At 36.0% G+C, this 17,755-nt stretch overlaps 1 protein-coding gene across 1 annotated transcript in view; it reads left to right on the top strand.

The window, feature by feature from the left end:
* Positions 1-17,755, top strand: part of LOC136034084 (potassium channel subfamily K member 18-like) — a 100,453-nt gene that overhangs the window by 53,140 nt on the left and 29,558 nt on the right. Inside the window, exon 5 of the mRNA XM_065715210.1 lies at positions 7,071-7,206. Coding sequence (XP_065571282.1) covers positions 7,071-7,206 — 136 coding nt within the window. The remainder of the gene's footprint in view (positions 1-7,070; positions 7,207-17,755) is intronic.

Here is a 17,755-nt window from a genome sequence, read left to right as displayed (position 1 = left end):
TATGAAATGGGTTGTCCCCTCCGCAATCCTTCGCTCTTTACGCTAAAGCTTTTAATTGTTTTAAAAAACAGAATTGTGGCAAAGAGCCAAACTTTAGCGTAAAGAGCGAGGGATTGCGGAGGGGACAACCCATTTCATATACGGAGTAATTTCTGTTCGTTTTAAGTTTTAATGTCGCTCCTTACTTTCAGTTAAAAAAAACTAGTTTTTTTTATGTAATTTCTGAACGTTTTTGAATTAATGCATGTTTGATTTTGGTTCTCCACACATCAATTATTAAAATGAAATTTGCATATTAATTCCTTTTTTGGCTAAATGGCTTTCTCTTAGTTTTGATCAGACAATTTTGAGAGATAAAGGATAGGGAAAGAGGCCTAGTTGCCCTGCAATTTTTCGGTTACATAAAAAGGCAACTGTAAATTTTAATTTTCAACGAATGTTTTTATTAGTAAAAAATATACGTAACTTAAGAATTAACTTACGTAACAAACTTTTATATTCTTAAATTTTTGTTATGTATATGAGGGGGTTTGTACCCTCGTTAATACCTCGCTCTTTACACTAAATCGTAAGTTTTGTCCCAATTCTTTAAGAATGACCCCTGAATCAGAAAGGCCGTAGAATAAATAGTTGAAATTACTAAAAACACTATAGCATAAAGAGCGAGGTATTTATCTCCTCCTAAATACCTCGCTCTTTATGCTAAAGTATTTTTAGAACCCCTCATATGCGTAATAATCTCTGTTCGTTTTAAGTTTCAATGCTACTCCTTACTTTCAATTGGAAAAACGTTTTCATGTTTATTTTTTCATTATTTTTTATAGTAATTTTAGAAAATCCTGCGCCCTTTTCATTGAATTTCTGTTCCCCCATGACATATTTCTCCAAGGAAAGATCCTCCCACATAGCCCCCTCCCCTCAAACCCACAACCCCACCCCCAAAACCAAAAAAAAATCCCCCTGAAAAGGTCTGTACACTTCCCAATAACCATTATTATATGTAAACACTGGTCGAAGCTTGTAACTTGCAGCCCCTCCCCCAGGGACTGTGGGGGAGTAAGTCATTCCCAAAGACATAGGTATTATGGTTTATGACTATGCGGAAAAAAATGGCTATCTCAAAATTTTGATCCGTTGACTTTGGATAAAAAATGAGCGTGGGAGGGGGCCTAGGTGCCGTCCAATTTTTTTGGTCATTTAAAAAGGGCACTAGAACTTTTCATTTCCGTTAGAATGAGCCCTCTTGCAACATTCTAGGACCACTTGGTCGATACGATGACCTCTGGGGAAAAAAAAACAACAAAAAAACAAACAAATAAACACGCACCCGCGATTTGTCTTCTGGCAAAAAATGCGAAATTCCACATTTTTGTAGATAGGAGCTTGAAATTTTTGCTATAGGGTTCTCAGATACGCCGAATGCGATGGTGTGATTTTCGTTAAGATTCTATGACTTTCAGGGGTTGTTTCCCCCTATTTTCCAAAATAAGGCAAATTTTCTCAGGCTCGTAACTTTTGATGACAAAAATTAAATTTGATGAAACTTATATATTTAAAATCAGCATAAAAATCCGATTCTTTTGATGTATATTTTAGCATCAAAATTCCGTTTTGTAGAGTTTCATTTACTATTGAGCCGGGTCGCTCCTTACTACAGTTCGTTACCACGAACTGTTTGATTAGTCATGTCAATCCCAAAGGTACAGTTATTGGACTTTTCAGCTATGGTGAATAAAATGGATACCTCAAAATTTTGATCAGATGTCTTTGGGGTCAATTGGGCATCAGGACATGACTAATTGTCTTCTAGTATTTTCCGCAACTTAAAATGCGCATTTCTGCGAGAGGAATTTTCACGGGGAGAATTTTTTGGGAGATGAACCTTCCAGGGGAAATTTTATATGGGAAAAATTTACCAGGATTCCTAAATGAAATCTTTTTTGTCTTACTTTCTCTTTGGTGACTTAGTTTTATGCGTAGAGATGTTCCGGAAGAATTGTTTGGGGGAATTTTATAAGTGGGATTTTTCCAGGGGGTATTTTCCGCATAAGAAATTCTCCATTGGGAAAATTTTTCACGCGAGAAAATCTTCATTGTAAAATTTTACGCAATAAAATTTACATTTGGGGTAGCGATTTTCGAAAAACAATTTCCAAGGAGGCGAGATATCTGGCATCGTTTGAAAAGGCGATCAGAAATCAAACAGTTCGTGGTAACGAACTGTAGTAAGGAGCGACCCGGCTCAATAGTAACCGAAACTCTAAAAAATGGAATTTTGATACCAATAGCTACATCAAAAGAATCGCATTTTAATGCTGATTTTAAATATACAAGTTTCATCAAGATGAGTTATACCCATCAAAAGTTACGAGCCTGAGAAAATTTGTCTCATTTTAGAAAATAGGGGGAAACACCCCCTAAAAGTCATACAATCTTAACGAAAATCACACCATCAGATTCAACGTATTAGAGAACCTTATTGAAGAAGTTGCAAGCTCCTATCTACAAAAATGTGGAATTTCGCATTTTTTGCAAGAAGACAGATCACGGATGCGTGTTTATTTGTTTTTTTTTCCCAGAGTTGATCGTATCGACTGAGTGATCCTAAAATCTTGCAAGAGGGCTCATTCTAACGAAAATTAAAAGTTCTAGTGCCCTTTTTAAGTGACCAAAAAATTGGAGGGCACCTAGGCCCCCTCCCACGCTCATTTTTCCCCAAAGTCACCAGATCAAAATTCTGAGATAGCCATTTTATTCACCATAGTCGAAAAACCTAATCACTATGTCTTTAGGGGCGACCTACTCCCCCGCAGTCCCCGTGGGAGGGGCTGCAAGTTGAAAACTTTGACCTGTGTTTACATATAGTAATGGTTACTGGGAAGCGTACAGACGTTTTCAGGGGGTTTTTTAGTTTAGGGGGGAGAGTTGAGGGGGGAGGGTTACGTGGGAGGATATTTCCATGGAGAAACTTCTCATGGGGAAGAGAATTTCAATGAAGGGGGCGCATGGTTTTCTAGCTTTATTTGAAAAAACAATGAAAAAAAAAATATGAAACGTTTTTCTACTGAAAGTAAGGAGCAGCATTGAAACTTAAAACGAACAAAAATTATTACGCCTTTGAGGGGTTTACCTCCTCGTTATACCTCGCTCTTTGCGCTAAAGTATTTTTAGTAATTTCAACTATTTATTCTACGACCTTTGTGACTCAGAGGTCATTTTTAAGGAATTGGGACACAATCTAAGCTTTAGTGTAAAGAGCGAGGTATCGACGAAGGTTGAACCCCCTCATATACGCAATACAAACCTACGAATATAGAAGTTCGTTACGTAAGTTAATTCGTAAGTTACGCAAATTTTTTACCAGTGAAAACGTTTGTAAAAAATTAAAAGTTCTAGTTGCTTTTTTAAGTGATCAAAAACTTGGAGGGCAACTAGGCCTCCTCCTTCGCTTCTTTTTTCTCAAAATCTTCCGATTAATTGCAATTAATTAATATGCAAATTTTGTTTTAATTTTTTATGTGCGGGGAGCCAAGATCAAAACATGCATTAATTCAAAAACGTCCAGAAATTAAATTAAAAAACAAGTTTTTGTAACGGAAAGTAAGGAGCGACATTAAAACTTAAAACGAACAGAAATTACTCCGTATATGAAAGGGGCTTTTCCTCCTCAACGCCCCGCTCTTTACGCTAAAGTTTCTTACTGTTTTAAAAAAGTAGAGTTTAGAGAAAGGGTCAAACTTTAGCGTAAAGAGCGGGGCGTTGAGGAGGAAAAGCCCCTTGTATATACGGAGTAATTTCTATTCGTTTTAAGTTTTAATGTCGCTCCTTACTTTCCGTTACAAAAACTTGTTTTTTTTATTTAATCAAATAAAAGGATCAAGTTTTTCCAACTGAAAGTAAGGAGCAGCATTAAAACCTAAAACTAAAAGGAATTATTCCGCTTGTGCGAGGCGCTGACTATTCCTCAGTTCCTTGCTTTTTCCGTCAAAGTTTAACTTCTTGTTTTAATTTCATAAGAACAATTTCTGAAATATAGGGCCGTTTAATTTGAATAGGAAACTTCTTTGAAGTCCTATAAAACTTTAGTTTGAAGAGCTGGGAAATGAGGAGTGGGTTAGCACCTCTCATAAACGGAATAATTCCTGTTTGTTTTAATGTTGATTATTCCTTTGTTTTTTTTTATTTAATACCTATTCAGAATCAGCATAAAAAGCCAATTCTTTTGATGTAGGTCTTTATACTTCTATCAAAACTCCTTTTTGGATTCTCGATTCCTATTATCACGAGTCGGTCCTTACCTGTGGCTCATTGCCATGTGCCGTTCAATCCTATAACATAGATAAAATAATGTAAAAACCAAAGAATTCTTGTCATATAGAAACACTGATTTCAAAGCTTGACTACGACAGAAAAAAGGAGATGTTCTGAACCAAAAACGTTGCTGTGTAACTTTCAGCAGGTAAGCCTGATTAAAAATGACATTTCTGATATTTTCCGGGAATTCCTTGGAGCAAATTCTTAGAAATATTTTCTATAAAGAATGCTGGTACAAAAATTTTACCAGTGCATACATAACAAAACTATTGTTTATTCTTAACACAATTTCAACGGTCGGAGAAACACATTTCTCAACTTTGATCTGATAGTAAAGCGAAACAAACAGATTTTTTTGATTAGACTACTTGAAACCTTACTCCCGAGGTGAAACTGGGCTTTTGGAAAAACCTTAATCATTTCTCATGCGGAAAATACTCCCCTGGAAAAATCCCACTCTTAAAATTCCCCCCAGACGATTCTCCCAGAACTTCGAAAATTACTTGGTAATATAATACTTTTTAGACTGAGAGATGCTGTAGACAAAGTTTTAAAAGAAAGACAGTTCGGTATTAGAAAAGATAGAGTATGTTTCGACCAAATTTTCTCTCTTAGGTTAATAATTGAGAAGTCCCTGAGTTGTCAAACCCCTTTGGTCCTCAGTTCTATAGATTTTGAGCAAGGGTTCGATTTTGTTGATAGAAGAGCTTTAGCGAAGGTCTTATCCTTGTATGGTATACCAGACAGATACATTAAAGTAATTAATGCTATGTACGAGAATAACACTGCTGCGGTTAAGGTAGGAAATGAGGTTAGCAGCTGGTTTCGTTTTAAATCCGGAGCTAACCAGGGTTGTGTTCTATTTCCCATTATATGGATCATTTTAATGGAATTTGTCATAAGGAGCACAGGAAAGGCAATGGAAGAGTAAAGAATGAAACGGGGAGGAGACCTTCTGCTGCACTTAGTTTATGTTGATGATTGATGCATCCAGATGAAAGTGTAAGCAAAATGAATGAATGTATAAAGGTTTTGCGAGTTCAGGGTGCTACAATAGGTTTGAAAATTAATATTAAATAGACTTAGTCACTAAGGCTAGGAATAAATGAAGATGAAAAGGTGACGTCGAGTAACGAAAAGATTGATCGTATGGGCAGCTTCACTTACCTTGGTAGTATTATTAGTAAAGACGGTAGAAGCAGTGAAGATGTTAAAAGTAGAATAGCCAGGCTCAGGGTGTTTTTTCACAGTTAAAGAGAGTTTGGAAGAATTGGAAGATAACTCTGCAAACCAAGATTAAAATATTGGAAGATTCAGAGATGACAGTGATCAAAAATGGCACTGAAGCACTGGCGCTCCGAAGAGCGGATGAATGTTTTCTAGATATCTTCCAGAGAAATTGTCTACGGATTGTTTTGGGTACCCTGCTGACTGACCGTGTTTCTAACAGTAGTCTGTGCGCAAGGTATGGAACAATTCCACTTTCTAGGTCTATATTGAGAGAAAGGTTGAGATGGCTTGGGCACTTTCTTTAAATGAAGGATGACGTATTACCGAAGATCGTTCTTTTCATCCAACCGTCTAGGGCTAAACGGAAAGCAGGCCTTGTCCTTTTTGGGGGATGTCATAAAGAAAGATGTAAGGGAAATGGAGCTTCCTGGGAGGGTGCAATGAGGAAGGCTTTGAATAAATTAGGATGGAGGAGGAATGTGCGTGGCCATGTTGTCCTCAAGCGGCTCGGTGCTGCAGTGAGTAGTTAGTAGTAGTAGTAGTAGTAATAATTTTATATATTTGGAATTAGTGTTAAAAGTCAATTCTTTGATATATCTATTGTTAACAAAGTTTTAGTTTTTTTTAGAGTTTTGGTTTTATTGGGAAGAGTTGCTGCTTGCTCACTGTCTTGCTATCATTTTTAAACAGTTCATGGTAAGGAAATGTTTGAAATCTAGTTAAAGTTGATATTACCACTAGAAATTATGTGCCTGAGAAAATTTGCCTGATTTACAAAAAGGAAAAACTGTCCCCAAAATTGCTAGCAGTCTCAATGAAAATGAACTCATCAAGATTAGCATATCATAGAACCCTAAAATTTCTTTGAAGCTCTTGTCTGCAAAAATATGAAATATTTCTTTTTTTTCTAAAAAAAAAATGATCACAGAGCCATATTTCTTAATTTGCTTCTTTTTTTTGTTTATTTTTTAAGACCGTCCGTATTATCCAACGGCAGCATAAAAAAAGAAGAAAGAAAGAAGAAAACTTTGAAACTGTACGAGTTGCTTTCCTTGTCACCCAAAACTAAAATCAAGCAACAAACTGACCACATGATTCAATCTGTTTAGAATGCATAACTTTCCGAAGGTTAGAAACTGACTATCGTGACCGTAATGCTATGAAATTATTACAAGTCTGAAGCCCCGTCTCTTTTTTATGTCTTTTATCTTATTTTTGATCATGAGAAAAATATTGCCCATTTTTCTGAATTTAAACCTAAACTTGACTTCCGTACTTCTGTTCAAGAAGGTTTCAATTCAATTTGTGTGTTAAAATAGTAGGTTTTGTTCAAAAAGATAGACTAGGCTAGTTTTAAATTAAAAAATGTAAATCACTGACAGTTGATTCCTACCCCTGATAACTTGTATCAACCACCCCTCCTTCTCTCCAAACCAAAACATAGTTGCACCATAAATTGTATACTTACCTTACCTCACTGTATACTTACCTTAGTATACTTACCTTTAGTAAATGACTTGTTGCAGGTCAGAAACTATCAGCTGACAATAATTGAAGCTGTAGAGGAGGGATACGAAGGAGACGATGAAGTCAAGTATATACCAACACAATGGACATTCTCAGGAGCATTTTTATACTGTTTAACTGTTATAACGACCATTGGTAAGTTTTAATCGAATTGCTTTGAATGAGAAGAACTAATTTACGGAGAATTGAATCTCCATAGAGCTCTTTGGAATGGAGACGAATAGATTAATCGGACTAAAGGAGAAAAAACATATGCACACATGCCGTATCTGAAACTTCCTCGTGGCCAGGCTCTTTGAAAAATAGAAAGTTTTTAATATATCCCCCCCTTCCCCCAATATTTTAGAATTTGCCTTCTTTTAAAGGCTGACAAATTTTCCACCTATTCTTGAGGAAAGACCTCTTGAAATGAATTAATAAGCATGATTTTCATTATGCAAAGAGGGTGTACTGAATGAGTATTTGGCTGGAAAGAAACGTTCGTAGCGGCGAAAATTTGTATTGGTGGATGGTGGTAATATATATCACAATATATATTGCTTTGAATTTGAATGAGAAGAATGAGAAGAACTAATGCTAATGCTAATTTGTAATAACTTGCTTTGAATGAGAAGAACTAATTTACGGAGAATTGAATCTCCATGGAACTCTTTGGAATGGAGACGAATAGATTAATAGGACTAAAGGAGAAAAAACATATGCACACATTTCCGTATCTTAAACTTCCTCGTGGCCAGGCTCTTTGAAAAATAGAAAGTTTTTAATATATCCCCCCTTCCCCCAATATTTTAGAATTTGCCTTCTTTTAAAGGCTGACAAATTTTCCACCTATTCTTGAGAAAAGACCTCTTGAAATGAATTAATATGCAAGATTTTCATTATGCAAAGAGGGTGTACTGAATGAGTATTTGGCTGGAAAGAAACGTTCGTAGCGGTGAAAATTTGTATTGGTGGATGTTGGTAATAGCTATCACATATTCAAGAACTTATAAAAACACAATTATTAAGTAATATAAAGCTATCAGTGATAGTAAAAAAGTTGTAGATTTAGTATTTGTAGCATTAGCAGCTGTAGCCATAGTACAAGAATAATTAAACGAAGAATAAACAAAATCTGGGAGGCCTGGCTGGCTTACTTAGTAACTCTCATAGGTTACGCAGATATATTGAGTGTCCTAGATAAAAGTTTCATAAAGATTATTGAAATTTTGAAGGTTTTGACAGTAGATCGAGCAAGAATAGGCTTGTAATTAATATTAAGCACAGGAAAATGCTCAGACTAGGAATAAGTGAAGGGAAAGGGGTGATGTTGCATGACGAGGATTTGGATTAAATGGATGGCTTCTTCTACCTGGGTAGTATTATTAGTGAATATGGCAGATGTAGTGAAGGTATAAGGGCAAAATAGGGAAAGGCCATTGCGTTTTCTCACTGTTGAAAACGACTTGAAAGTATTTGAAGGTAAGTCTGCTAGCAAAGAATATTTGAGGCTACAGTTATGACCGTGGTCAAATATGGTTCTGAAACGTGGGTGCTTTGAAAGGCAGAGAAAGGGTGCTTTGAAAGGCATAGATCTCTTGAATATTTCCAAGAGGGATTTTTTAGTACGGTTTTAGTGGAATACAGCTTATTCGCCGTCAGAATATTCAGTTAACCCCCGATAACCTTTCCAAGGAAAAATCCTCCCTCGAAAATATCCCCGCGAATTCCACCGAGAAAACTTACGCTCGACAATTTTTCCCCCTTGAAAATTCTCACCACATATAAACTTGAGCAGCAAAAGGCTGACAAGACAACTAAAGACAACTAATAGGAATGAAAAAAGCATAATTTAGCGTCGGCTATTATGATGGAGGGGCTCTGGGTCTTTCTAGAGCAAAGAAAGATACCAGATGTTAAAACGAGCACATGCCAATGCCAAAGTTATCCTAAACTCCATAAGCCTTCAGATAAATATAGGAAGGGTTATGCCAGGGGGTATTAATTAATATCTCATCCCCTTCATTTAGACTAAAACTTGAATAAGGGTGCGGCAGGGTGATATCTCCCTTCCTACGGCAGAAAGATGTTTCTGACATTTATTTTGAAGCTTCATTTAACTGATTTGACTAATTTAACTGATTAATTGATTGACTTGAATTAATTAATTGGTCTAATTGATTAATTGAATCAATTAATTAATTGGTTTAATTGATTGACTGATTTAACTAATTTGATTCACATTTCATAAAATTGTATGCAATGATGTGTAAGTGCATCAGCTATTATGAAAGAGGTATGTTGCATGATTTTATAGATGGAGGGAGGCAACCTTAAACAGTGCATTTTAATGCCAAAACATCCGAACGTTTATTGAGCCTTCCGATAAACATGGAATTAGTTGTATGAACGGAGAGAGTAGAAATTAGTATCTAATCCCTCTTCATTTCCGGGATTATTTCTGATCCACATCTTTATTATGAAAATAAAGAGTAACAATAAACCATAAGGATAGCTGAGCCTGTTTCTTATTGGAGGGGGAATTCCCCCTAAGCAATCTCCCTCGTGATCGCAGAAATATAGGAGAATGCTCATCCGATCGGATATTGAAGGTTCTAGTGTCTTTTTAAAAGTTAAAATGGTTTTAACCAAAAGTTAAAACGGCTACAATAGTTTTTAGTCATTTTAACTTTTAAAGTAAAAAAGTTAAAATGGTTTAAAGTTAAAACTTGTTACAAGAAAAATAGTGATCAATTCCGTTTTTTTTTTCATTTTTTTGATATATCATACTTTCCCTGTGGCTGCTCAATTTCGCGTGTGGGCAAGTTTTTCACAGGGGTGGAAAAATTTTCTCAAGGGAATATGCCTTGCACCAGGTGTAACTACCCCTTTGACTGACCACTAGCTAAACAGCTATATTTACGAACAATCTGGTTCCATCCCACTTTCTTGGGCTATGACGAAGGAAAGGTTGAGACACATTGTATAGACGAAGGATGACAGATGGCCAAAGATTGTACTTTTTGGCCATCCCTCATGGACCAAACTTGGTCGACACATCCTCTCCCCGACCTAAAACCACACTTAATTCTTTTAAATCTTTATCTAAAGCATCCTAAAGTCTAAAAAGCATCATCATACTAATTAATTTGCGTCATAGAAAACCAAGCTAATTCCTGTATAATCATCATATCGACTCTTATCACCTTTCTTGTAGAGGGGTTTGATTAAAGTTGCCTTAAAATCAATAGGTAGATCCCCTTTATCAAAATCATATTCACAATCTTCAGTAACTTTTCTTTAGCTTCGACACTTTACACGTTAATAATTTTTCTTTAGTTTCTCCTCGTACAAGCTCCTCCTCCTTGGTATTAAACGTTAAGCAATTTCACTAATATTATTAGATATGTTTCTAACTATCTTCACTAGGGCACTATCAGCGAACTCATAAATTGTTTTCCTAAATTTATTCCATACATCATCTATTTTGTCAAACATTATACTTTCCAGTTTTGTATTCGACTGTTCCTTAAATTTTCTCTCAAATTCTCATCGCGGATTGTACCAAAGTCATAGTGTCCGGAAAGGTATCCTTTCAATCCTGAATTTCAGCTTTACATTAACTCTAGACTCTACTAGATGGTGGATCTTTACTTTTAACATCAATATATTCGTCCTGTCAATCTTTGGTTTACAATAACATAATTGAAAAGTTTGGCGGTCTCACAGTCATGTGGATACCATGTTAACACATGGGCAATTATCTTACCAAGAACTGTATTGGTTATAACTAGGTTTTTATGCATACAAAATTGCTGTCTCACCGTCATGTGAATACCATATTAACATATTGGCAAGTTTCTGACCAAGAACTGTGTTGGTTATAATTAGGTTGTTATGCCTTCAAAATTGCAGGAGTCTATTAACATTGCTGTTTACTTTTCCTACACATAATTTATCTATTCTAGTGTATCATATATAGCTATTTCTACCGACCTTGGTATTAAAATCCCATAGTAAAATCTATCTGGGACCCTGTCTCTTTGTTCCTGTAGATATAAGATATATTCATCTGAGTCACCCATATCTGAATTAGCCGGTTCTACAGGGCCAAATGCTGCTAAGACTTAAGATTTGCACTTTTTAATCACAGAGGAGGAAGCTAGTATTTTATTAAAAATGCCCTCCCCAACCTATTCAAGATTTAGCAAGTAACGAATTTATGATTAGCCCTACTCCATGCTTATCCACCCCGCCTCTCTTGTCTAAGTAAATGAATTCTATGAAACCTAATTTCATTTTTTCCACCCCTGATTTATTATTTCATGAAATTAACTATTAATCAGTCCAGTTTGAAGCGTCTGAATTCTTCATTCAAAATGTCAGTATGATAGTTGTTTTTTAACATTTTAGTATTTTAAGTATCAATTCAATTCAATCCAGTTTATTTCCAAAAAAAATTTAACTCTCTCAATCACGTCCGACTGCTCCTGCGTTAGGCTGTAATGCCAAACGGGAGAATGGTATTCAGGTAAGACCGTATAAAAGAGGCATAAACTCGCAAAAAGTGATCTGAATGAATTCCGTGTCGAGAGAGCAGCTTCAGGGAGCTAATACCTGCATTAGCTCTCCGGAGCATCATTTCCGCCTTTTCTCCCACTCTAAATCAGTAGTAAGATATACCCAAGCAGTTTAAGGTCAGTTACACGGCTGGAAGGAGGAAGGGGAGGGTAAAGTTCTAGGTTGATTTTAAGAAAACGGAAGGTCAGCACAGCAGACATCTGGACTATAACAGCCATCCTGTGTGCAGCAGCATCATCCGATGTATCAGCTATGATGGTAGCTGTGCTGCTTTGAATATTTTTGTAGCACAGTTATGCAATAGATAGATCATCGAACATATTCCAGCGATCTGTCATGTTTATTGCCAGCTCGTTCATCATGATTAGAAAAAGAAGTAGACCCAGTAGTCTGCCCTGAGGCACTCCAGAAAATATAGGCATTTCATCAGAAAAAGTTGATTTGTACTCGGTACGATGTGTTATATTTGCAAGGAAATTAGCTATAATTTGCGCTAAAAAAGGGTGGACATTAAACTTAGAAAGGAACTTCCTTATCAGAGTACTATGAAAAATTAGGTCAAAAGCTTTCTTTAGATCAATTTTTATCAGATTAATCCATCGTTCAGGCTCATCCAGATGTTTGGGAATTGTATCTAACATACTTACCAGACAATGGACAGTGGACGTTTTGAGTATTTTTCCAAACTGTCTAGGATCAATAAGCTTAAATACTTGCTTCTTTAACCAAGCAGCCAAAAGACTCGCGTAAATTTTTCTAAACGCAGGAGTCACTGTAATTGGCCTAATTCCAGAAAAATCATTTGGTGCATTTTTTTGGATGGGTGTAACATATTCATTTTTCAAATGGATGGGTAATAGCCAGATTTGGTTATTAGGTTAAAAATATGTGCCAAAGGGAAGCATGATCTGTCAGGGAACGCTTTAAATAAATCTACAGGGATATCAACTGGTGTTACACTTGTTTTTTTTCTAAACACTTAACTTTCGTTTTACTTTACTTGGCGATATAATAGGGAAATCGCAAAAATCAATTGGAGAACTCGGTATTTCATTTTTTGGTAGAGGAGGGATTGACTGGACAATATTAACTAGGTGGGCATTCAGCTTATTTGCAGTTTCCAATTCTCTTTCATCTAAATTAAAATCCACTCCTTTCTCTTTTTTCCTACTATATTTTTAATTTCTCTGTATCACTGGCTTTGCTTTGACTTAAACAAATTATTCACTTTTCTTTCGGTATATTCATGGCGCGCATTTCTTGCCTTTTTCCGAATTTTGTTTTTTTGTTTATTTCCTTGTTCACATTTGCCTTCGTGGAAAAGTCGATTTTTTTTCTAGAATGAGTGTCTTTATATTCTTAGTGATGTAAGCACGATCCGCAGAAAGTTGTTTTAAGTTTCTTTCGTGAAAACACGACTTACATGCGCACTATAGCTTTTCTTGTAGCAGACTTGCTTTTGAACGTTTAACTTCTGCCTTATAAATCTCATCCCAGCTCACTTGACTAATCCAATTACCAAATTTTAAATGGTCTTTGTAACTTATTGGTCTGCTGAACATCGTTATAGTTTTTTACTCAATCCAAATTTTGTGGAGAGGATTAAGCTGTAGAGTAAAGTGGTAACTCCCGACCAATGGTGCGCAAGGTACTGGTTTCCAGTAGAAGTTATGTAAACTAGAAGAAACAAGTTCTAACATAGTATCCCCCTTAGTGGCTGGTGGAAGCTGCTTAGACTGCAGAAAAACCCAAATCAACTCATCATACTTATTTAAACACGGGACTTCAGTTAATCTGGCTTTAATTTTATTATGCGAGTAATCATAACCACACCTCCTTTTTCCTCCAGAGGATGGTCATCTGGGCGAAGCTTAGCAAAACTATTATAATCTACAATTTCTGGTAATTTCAGACTTGCTTTTGAATGTGTAACTTCTGCCTTATAATTCTTATCCCAGCTCACTTGACTAATCCAATTACCAAATTTTAAAAGGTCTTTGTCACTTATTGGTCTGCTGGTCATCGTTATAGTTTTTTACTCAATCCAAATTTTGTGGAGAGGATTAAGCTGTAGAGTAAAGTGGTAACTCCCGACCAATGGTGCACAAGGTACTGGTTTGCTGTAGAAGTCATGTAAACTAGAAGAAACAAGTTCTAACATAGTATCCCCTTTAGTGGCTGGTAGAAGCTGCTTAGACTGCAGAAAAACCCAAATCAACTCATCATACTTATTTAAACACGGGACTTCAGTTAATCTTGCTTTAATTTTATTATGCAAGTAATCACAACCCCGCCTCCTGTTTTCTCCAGAGGATGGTCATCTGGGTGAAGCTTAGCAAAACTATTATAATCTACAATTTCTAGTAATTCAGGATTCTGTCGGTGCACTTCAGTTATAACTACGACTGAAGCCGTAACTTTATTAATCAAGCTCTCTAACTCACACACTTTATCCGTACTCAAACTATCTGCATCGCTGTAAAGAAAAGTTGGGAAATCAAACAATACTCTTTCAGCTTTGTCCTGCAGTTTACCTTAACAGTAGCAGTGAGAGGTTTTATTTTCAAAACTGACTCTAGGCTTCTATCCATGTATTCATCCAGGATAAACGTAGCGAAGGAGTTCCGAACGGGACACGTGACTGAATAGGCTGCTGTGAATTGCTGTCGTTCAGTGGGAGTGCTGCCTGGTACTGTAAACGAGACTGAGGCAGGGGAAGTGGGCTGGGTAGAAACAGAGGGGGGAACGAAAATGTGTGCAAGGGAATTTGGGAGGGTCTGTAAAACTCTGCCCTTTGGTGCGCAGGGAAGTCGAACTCGTCCGAGAGACGAGTGCTCGGACGAGTCCGAGCAATTTTCATATTGCGTAAATCATTGAACTTAATATGGCCTTAGGAAAATAAATGGTCCATTAACCAGTGGAGGATGGGGACTACCACATCTTTTCAAGTCTACGCGAAGGGGACTAACACATCTTTTCAAGTCTACACGAATGGCTGAAGTAGGCTTATAGCCAGACAGGAAGAATTTTCTGGTACCTCCAGTATGAACAGAAGTTTTGTGCAATCTTGGGCCGTCTTGGTTACAACATAGTTTTTCACTTTTAGCGATGCTGTTCCATCAATAAAATTTGAAATCTTGCACAGACAATCTCAAGCCTATTACCTCCGCCCATTATATATTTATGTGTACAAATATTCTGATACTACGGGGAGGCAATCCATAATAGATAATTTAGCCAGAAAGAGGTTTTTCAGCCTGAAAAAACAAAAATGACCTAACAGAGATTCGTTATCCATTAATCAGAATCAAAAGCAAATGCTGTGTCGTTTACAAGGCTATATTGTCCTGGAGGTTCGCCACTCCTCAAGGTCACTCTATGGCACTGTTAACTGTCACGCTTTTGGTTTGGAAAACTTTTGAAAAGTCAACTATGGTGCCAATATAAGGCCACGTAAACTCAGTATCTCTGAGGGGTAGGGAAGGAAAATGGAGCTTGTGACGGATCAGACACCACAAACCATTTCACAGCACCGGAACTGCTCCAACGCCTAAATATGATGTGTGACGCTAATTTCCAAACTCTAGCATTTTGGCCCGTAAAAGACTAATTTTGGCACGGGAATTAGGAACCAAAATTAGATAAAAAAAATTCTATTTATTTTTCAAATGAATGTAAAGAGTAATATTAGAACAAACATATTTTTTTCGTACGTTAAAGAGGATACTCGCTTCTAAGCCCCGGCCTTTATGCTTTTCTGTCCACAAGTTGGTTTTCTGTCCATAATACGGTAAGGACAACTGTAGGATAAGAGTTAGAATGAAAAGTTTTTTACACAACATTGCTCAATTTCGCCTGGGGGAGGGAAATAAAATAAGTTCTCAGTTTGATTTTTTTTTTAAGTTAATTGCACATTTTTTGAAGTTATAAATGATTTCAGTAAAAATTGTAAAACTTTAGCATAAAGAGCAATGAGTTGAGGGGAAGGGGGTAGATCCTCTAATATACAGAATGATTTTTTTTAAATTGTATTATCGCTCTTTGATTTCAGTTGGGAAAAATTTGTTTCTGTCAATTGAATCCTGACAAAAATCAAACGGTTCGTGGTAACAAACTGTGGTAAGGAGCGATCCGGCTCAATAGTAACCGAAACTCTACACAAACTTTGCTACCAATAGTTAGATCAAAAGAATCGCATTTCAATGCTTATTTTAAATATATAAGTTTCATCAAGGTTAGTCTTACCCATCAAAAGTTATGAGCCTGAGTATATTTGCCTCGATTTAGAAAATAGGGGTAAACACCCCCTAAAAGTCATACAATCTTAAAGAAAGTAACACCATCAGGTTCAGTGTATCAGAGAACCTCGTTGCAGAAGTTTAAAGCTCCTATCTACAAAAATTTCGCATTTTTTGCCAGAAGACGGGTCACGGATGCGTGTTTATTGTTTTTTTTTTTATTATTTTGTTTATTTTTTTTCCCAGGGGTGATCGTATCAACTGAATGGTCCAGAATGTCGCGCGAGGGCTCATTTTAACGGAAATTAGAAGTTCCAGTGACCTTTTTAAGTGACAAAAATTTGTGGGCACCTCTCCCACGCTCATTTTTTCCCAAAAGTCACCGGATCAAAATTCTGAGATAGCCATTTTATTCACCATAGTCAAAAACCTAACAAAAATGTCTTTGAGGACGACTTACTCCACCGCAGTCCCCGTGGGAGGAGCTGCAACTTACAAACTTTGACCTGTGTTTACATATAGTAATAGTTACTGGGAAGTGTACAGGCGTTTTCAGGGGTATTTTTTGGTTTAGGGGGGAGATTGAATGGGGGGGGGTTAGTAGGAGGATATTTCCATGGAGTAACTTATCATGGAGGAAGAGAATTTCAATGAAGGGAGCGCAGGATTTTCTAGCATTATTTGAAAAAAACAATGAAAAAATAAATATTAAAAGCTTTATCTACTGAAAGTAAGGAGCAGCAATAAAACTTAAAACGAACAAAAATTATTACGCATATGAGGGGTTTACCTCCTCGTAATACCTCACTCTTTACGCTAAAGTAGTTTTAGTAATTTCAACTATTTATTCTACGGCCTTTGTGATTCAGAGGTCATTCTTAAGAAATTAGGACAAAATTTAAGCTTTAGGGTAAAGAGCGAAGTATCGACTAGGGGTGAACCCCCCATATACGCAATAAAATCATACGAATCTAGAAGTTCGTTACGTAAGTTAACTCGTAAGTTACGTATATTTTTTACCAATGAAAACGTTCGTAACAAATTAAAAGTTCTAGTTGCCTTTTTAAGGAGCCAAAAAATTGGAGGGCAAGTAGGCCTCCTCCCTCGCTTCTTTTTTCTCAAAATCTTCCGATTAATTGCAATTAATTAATATGCAAATTTCGTTTTAATTATTTATGTACGGAGAGCCAAGATCAAAACATGCATAAATTCAAAAACGTCCAGAAATTAAATAAAAAAACGCTGAAGTTTCTTACTGTTTTAAAAAGTAGAGTTAAGAGAAAGAGTCAAACTTTAGAGTAAAGAGCGAGGTTTTGAGGAGGAAAACCCCCCTTCATATACGGAGTAATTTTTCTTTGTTTTAAGTTTTAATGTTGCTCCTTACTTTCATTTAAAAAGCTTGTTTTTTTTTATATTTAATACTCTTAAAGATTGAAATTTTTCATTGAAGAACAATTCTTTAATTGCGAGTCTTTTTTCATTTAGTTATATCTTAAGTTATATTATGATTAAATAGTTACTAAAAGATCTGCAACTGTCCATTATTAAATGATTATAAAATAAATGAAATAATTGAGTTGGTTCTTACTATATTTGAATTTTTCCAAAGTAGATTTGACTCTAAATCATCATTCTGACAAACATTTCTAATTAATTGTCAATGATTGAACATTGTAAACGTGTTTATTTAGTAGTGTAATTTTGTCAAATAAATCAATGTCTAGTGTGTCAATAATGTATCAATAAGATATATTTTAGCTAATATGTTTTTGATGCTATTTGAAAAATAATATTAAAGTATTAACATCTTTGGTTTCACACAGAGGTATTGGTTATCCCTTGGAACAGTTAAAAAAAACAAAAAAAAAAAAAAAAAAAGGTTCCAG

The sequence above is a fragment of the Artemia franciscana genome, chromosome 12 (assembly GCF_032884065.1).
Source record: "Artemia franciscana chromosome 12, ASM3288406v1, whole genome shotgun sequence".
In the NCBI taxonomy this organism is placed as follows: Eukaryota; Metazoa; Arthropoda; class Branchiopoda; order Anostraca; family Artemiidae; genus Artemia; species Artemia franciscana.
The sequence above is the reverse complement of the archived record's forward strand: the minus strand, read 5'-3'. Positions and strand labels throughout refer to the sequence as shown.